The sequence below is a fragment of the Pygocentrus nattereri genome, chromosome 17 (assembly GCF_015220715.1).
Source record: "Pygocentrus nattereri isolate fPygNat1 chromosome 17, fPygNat1.pri, whole genome shotgun sequence".
In the NCBI taxonomy this organism is placed as follows: Eukaryota; Metazoa; Chordata; class Actinopteri; order Characiformes; family Serrasalmidae; genus Pygocentrus; species Pygocentrus nattereri.
This window is the reverse complement of record NC_051227.1, coordinates 30,577,633-30,583,657: the sequence shown is the minus strand read 5'-3', so window position 1 is coordinate 30,583,657 and position 6,025 is coordinate 30,577,633. Positions and strand designations below refer to the sequence as shown.

At 40.3% G+C, this 6,025-nt stretch overlaps 1 protein-coding gene across 7 annotated transcripts in view; it reads right to left on the bottom strand.

Annotated features, from left to right (window-relative positions):
- The window catches only part of bcas3 (BCAS3 microtubule associated cell migration factor), a 290,913-nt gene that overhangs the window by 263,732 nt on the left and 21,156 nt on the right, over nt 1–6,025 (bottom strand). For all 7 annotated transcript variants that reach the window (XR_005131735.1, XM_037546827.1, XM_037546829.1 and 4 more), the window contains exon 7: nt 5,242–5,314. Coding sequence is in view for 6 of the 7 variants with exons in the window: in XM_037546827.1 (XP_037402724.1) it covers nt 5,242–5,314 (73 nt within the window). In the remaining variant the exon portion in view is untranslated. The remainder of the gene's footprint in view (nt 1–5,241; nt 5,315–6,025) is intronic.

Genomic DNA, 6,025 nt, shown 5'->3' with positions numbered 1-6,025 from the left:
CCATTAACTTGCATTAATGGAACACTTTCTTCCTCTACTGTTACCATTTTGGAGGTACAAGGTTTTGTTGTAACAGCATTTGGTGAACTAGACACTGACAGTATTATTACTATAAATGCTGGACTTCCTCGAGAAGTGGAAATGGTTAATCTAATACAAGGAAATGTTCTAATGATAGTAATTTTTGAATGTATGTCACATTTTAAAGACTGTATTTTATATTGTGCATTTTGCCCTCTTTTCTTTTGGAGACATACATCAAACAGTTCATAAGTGTACATGTACGTCTGAAAATACATAACTGATCTTACATCTGTACATAACTGTCCCTTGAGCCTCTTACATTGATTCATAGGAGCTACTTCCAAGTACAGCAAAGTAAAAACACAGATGAAGACAATTACTCTATTTTTGTAAGCAACAAGTGAGGTGGGTGGTAACAGACATTTTCTAAAAAGAAAAATCCTGTCAAAATTTTCACTGCATTCTCACTCCCCCTGCCTCTTTCGAGCCGAGCTTCAACACACAACAAACGCTGGCCACATCACAGGCTTCTTGGGGCCTGAGGGGGCCCTTTGATTCCGGCATGCCGCGGGCATTAGCGGGAAAGTAATTAGGGTAAAAAGTTCAACCGCAGCTCCATGTCTGCCAGAAATACATTTCCTCTCCTTTCACCGGGCTCTGCCATGGATTCGCATGCATATTGGAAACACATTGAATAAGTATCCTATTGCCGAGGCACCATGCATTTCATGCTGGTGTTTACAGTGTTTAATTACTTAAGGACCACTTATTTCTCTCACCTTTCTTTCACATTTAGCAGCTTACAGCAAAGATATGAGCACATTCATCCTGACTAAAAGTCTGAACAGTTGAGACGGAGAGCTCTCGTTTTTCATTCACCTCAGAGGTCACATACAGGAATTACATAAAAGGAAATCATAATGAATTAAATCTAGTACAACAAAGATAATCCTGATTTAACACCTCCACATATCAAAGATATTACCAAGAGAATCTCTAAAAACACTAAGAGTTAAAAATGGCAGTATCTGCTATAATACTGTCTTTATAACCACTCAAAGTATGACATTACATGTCTGAGTAACCTCCCGGCAATTACTCGAAAAGATAAGGAAAGGAATAGTAATGGAAAAACGCTTTTAAACAAGTGCCCTTAAAAAGAAAAGCACACTTCAAAGGCTTGTGCTTTCTCATCCTTGCAGACTTGGAGTTATGTGGCCATCCAGTCAGCATGAAGCAGCACACTGATGATCTGACGTATGCTGTGCATCTGGCATGAACTTTCCAAATAACATCAACTCTGGAGGATCCCCCATCAGAAAGAACTATGCTTATCTTCTGCCTGATGCTCAAAGAAAGGATTGTGCATATTTATCAGAGTCATATTAGTGAATGTGCTCTCAAATTGCTTTAAAATTTAGAAGAAGTAGTACAATAATCTGGAAATGTCCACTCAGCAAATGAACACAAGTAGAACAAAAAGAAGAGCAAGGTAAAATAGGTGGAGTCCCACCTTTCATTTCATTCAAACTGCATCACAATCAGCTTTATAATTCTATAATCTTATAATGGAGAAAGTTGCAAATGAAGCAAAATTCTGGTCATGCTTTTTACTAACTTAATACTGCCATTTGTAAAATATGAATAAACACCACAGTAGGTTAATGGTTAAAGTGATTTACACATATGACCACATTTATTTTATTTAGTCTGAGATCATGTGAGGGTAAAAAATAAATAAATCTCTCTCACATTTCAGGTTTGTCTGAAAGTTTGTCTGAAAGTTTCAGGGTCACAATTATGTGTCATTTGACTGAACCACATTTTGTTGGTGGTTGTCTATATAACAGTTAATTATAGCATAAAAAAATGATTATTCATTATATTATTCTTTTTTTTAATTATTCCCAGTCACATGTCAAAAAGCAGAAAAATAAAACAAAAACTTTTAAATTAACAACTAAAAAAGTCTATTGAGGAAAAAGGAAAGCATTATTAATCTTACACATTCCATTTAAGATAACCTGTGAGTTGAATGGTTATCAGACCTGTGGATGTGATGTGACCATGATTTCCAGTGAGGCCACATTACTGGGTGTGATAGACAGAGCACAACAGTTTCATGGAGTTTAAAAGCATCACTTCCCCAATCCTCTTAGTCCACTGTCTCTCAAATCCTCAGAGATTTGTCATTTAATACACTTTAGAAGGGATACCTCACATCTAAGGTTTAAAACTGTGATGAAAATGCAATGAAAAGCACAGCTTACCATTACAATAGGCTTTAGCTAAGTCTCTTTAAAAATAGTCGTCAGAGTGAGCTGGGCTCCCCGCCCCCAAGCTATTGTGTAATTAATAACCAAGCATTTGGTGCCAGCAGGACTTTGCACGTATACAGCATCAAGTAAGGATAATTAGAGCGATCCTAAAAACACTTCTCGTCCCTATGATAACACTGCACTGTGTGTTGTGCTGTGGGATATTTGAATAAAAAGACTTTCTGAGAGGGGCTTCAGGCTGTGGAAACAGAAAGTGGGTGAAGTGCTGGAAGGCTACCAGTGTCCCAGAGCCAGGCACTGGGTGGTAACAAAGGAGCCGAAAAATCAGGACTCAAGGCCTGAGAGGAATGGACCATCAGCTGAACCTCCACGTGTCCCAGCCTCTGAAAGAAGCTCAGCTATAATCTCCGCAATGACAGAGGACTACATTACTGGAAAACCATGCCCACATCCTCTGAGAAGAAATCTGGAAAGTTCAAGGGAAAGGAGCAGTTTGGAAGGGGGGGGGCACTGTTTTCTGCCTGCCCAACAACTTAATTTCTCCACATGTCAAAGAACAAAAGCAAGCTTTCTGAGGGATGAACTTTTAGCCCCTCGAACATGGCCTCTGCAACGCCCACAAACAGTTAAATGCCCCGTTTCAATCCACATTCATGAGAGTGCGCTCTTAAAAATGTAGACACTTTAATACCTGCAGCATTAAATAAAACAAAAGAAAATAACAATAACGACACTGTGGAAACCGAAAGCCCTTCCAGACACAAGCAGGGGTCTATCAGGGACTTAGTAGTGCATGCATTCCTTCACAGGCCCCACTGGCACTGGTGCACAGCATGAAGTTTAGCTTATGTACTTTCCTGTCAGGAAAATCACTAGATCCATACATTGTTTGGACTTGAGGCGTAATCCTTTCCATTGATAAAATTATGTTGAGTGTGCCTGGCTGGAATTCTGCCGCAAAGGACTCGGCACACATGCTTTTTCCCTTTTCTGGTTTTCCTTTAATTTGCAAATCTTGTAATCTAAGCCTAAAGCTGACTGAACCAACTTCTAAACCAGCAATGCTATATCAGCCAGCAACCCAATGTGTTTTCCATTTAAGTGTCAAGACAGCATCCACTCTCGTGGTTGACAAAAGCTGTTATTTCAAAATGATTATATACTAAAAATTGTGAGGACTTTACTAAGATTATGAACTTTTCCTTTGAAGACAAGCAACGCTGAAAAGCAGTAATAAAAAAAAAGCAAAAAGATAAAAAAAAAGGAATAAAAGAGGTAACACTAGAACTATTTATCAACTGTTTACTTCCAATGGAACATAGCAGCAGCCATGCTAACTCTGCCAGGGGGAAGAGGGTTATGATTTTCAACAAGATGCATGTTTTAACCATCATTGGAGGACAAAGCCAAACCATCAGAGCCTGTCTCACGGCAGACATGGAGCATTTGGCTGATTGAGTGCCTACAAAGCACTGCAGCCCTGGAACCATCATGATGGTGGTCCCAGTCAATGCAAGCTGAAGACAGACTTCCTTATTCCATTTCCTGAACAGGAAACATTGACTTTAGGTTTGTTGTAGCAGAGAAGAGCGTGTCAAACGCTGGCAGACATTGCCTAGGGCAGCAATATTGAGCCAAACTGCCCAAGAGTCTTTCTGCTGTCTGCCAGCGGCACACGCCTGACAGAATTCCCATCATTTAGAGCTGTGGCAGATTCTGAGGCAGCATGGGCTCTCTGGAACGAGGTGGTCAGTCAGCCTGTAAGGTTTGGGCTGTCTCACTATAGACCATTCCTATGACCCTTCAGCACAGTCAAGAAGTCTTTGAAGCTGCTTGTTATGTACAGCAAATTACAGGTCTTCAAACGTGTTTAAGATCTGTACCTCATAATGTCTAAATGTCACACAGAATGTAGGCCATCACTTGGGCTCCTTCTGCATTTAAAAAAGGGGAAAATGTCATAAATTGGACAATGATGGAACATTCCATTAGACATATTGTAGTTTACTTTAGCAGTAGGCAACAACTTTAAAATGCCTCTCCACTCAGGTTTCACTGGAGGCTTATGCATGTCAATAAAGTCCACAGAGAAATGGCATGGAAGCTATGGTATTAAACCTTTCACAAAATATAAATAAATAGTATTTAATGGCTATTTGGAATTAGAATGGTTTTGACATTTTTAACATTTGACATTATTTATATCAATATGAGAGTTGATATTTATTTGCTACAAATATACACATATCTGACACATATGCATTGTCTCACATGATATCTTATGCTGTATGCTGTTAAACTACGCCTGTTATTTTGTTCAATAGGACTAGAATATCCACTTTTTCAGGCTTGAATGCTGCACAGATTGCCAGACTTCCAGTTAGTTGTGGTTGTGCTGTCATATTTTTGACTGACCCGTCTCATGTATAGGCAGTTCCCAAGTTCTGTGTTAGATAAAAGTCCTGCATTCCTGCATTACAGAATACATTCAGCCACAGAAGCATTAATGAGGTCAGATACTGATGTTGGATGATTCGTTCAGGATCACAAACACCACTGCAACTCATCCCAAATTTACTGGATGTGCTCCATCACTCCAGAGAACAATTCCACTACAACACAGGCTACTTACAGAGGGTTTTATGCCCTTCTACATGACACTTGGCATTGAGCAAGAAGGCCTTAGGCTCATGTGCTATGAGTAATTGAAAAAAATAACATATTAGCTTTGTTTCCGTTATTATAAGCAAATAATAATAATTGACCATTAAGCCCAATATTTTATGGCTATATTGTCTGTGTGTGTGTGTGTGTGTGTGTGTGTGTGTGTGTCTGTGTATGCAGTAGGGCCCACAGAAATGAAGGCATCAGCAGCACATGACATAACAGAGCCAAGGTCCAGCTGTCTGAGGAAGTGATGTCATTGTTTTGCACTCACCCTGAGGATCCTGTGCTCTTGCACACACCGAGGAGGGGCCTCTTCTCTGCAAAACTGTCAGTCTTGAGGGGACCTGCAGCCAGGGAAACAAGGGGGGGGCATTAACTGCTGACCCACACAGAGAAGGACATTCATTAGCTGCATGCATGTGAGGCCTCTTGTCCGTCAGCCAGAGCCACCCACCAGACTTGATGACAAAAAACGACTACCGCAACAGGAAGCGTGTTGATTGCACCAAAACAGATGCTCTGTAATCAAATTATGGTCTCAAAATTTCCGAGGAAATAAAATAAAGCGAGCGCTCCTTTCCTGTCAACTTATAGACTCATGTTAACTGACCACAAAATAACGCCAGGGCTTGCAGAGAGATACTTATGGGGACGAAATGAAATTAAAATACCAGTGTGGAAGACATTAAACACGGACAGAGAACAAAAACACTACTCAGTACAATGTGTTGAATACAAACCCTCTCTGCAATGACTCTTGAAAAAGAGAGCCTTCAAAGCCTTAGGAGGGGCCTTCTGTCGGACTGGTTTTAATTTTGGGGGTTCAGAGAAACTGCAGTATGGTAAAAAGCCGGTGGGCATATTGTGGGCGGAGAAAACATGTCCCATTACGTTCACAGATCCCATATTTACCTAATTCTTAGGATTTTAAAGAGAGGGGCACAACGTCCAATCATGTCCAGATTGGAGATGATGTTAGCTTTCGTAAGGCTGTAATTTGGGCAGCCATGCCATGACAGTAATCATCTACAGGAAGGCAGAGTCCCTGTGGCATG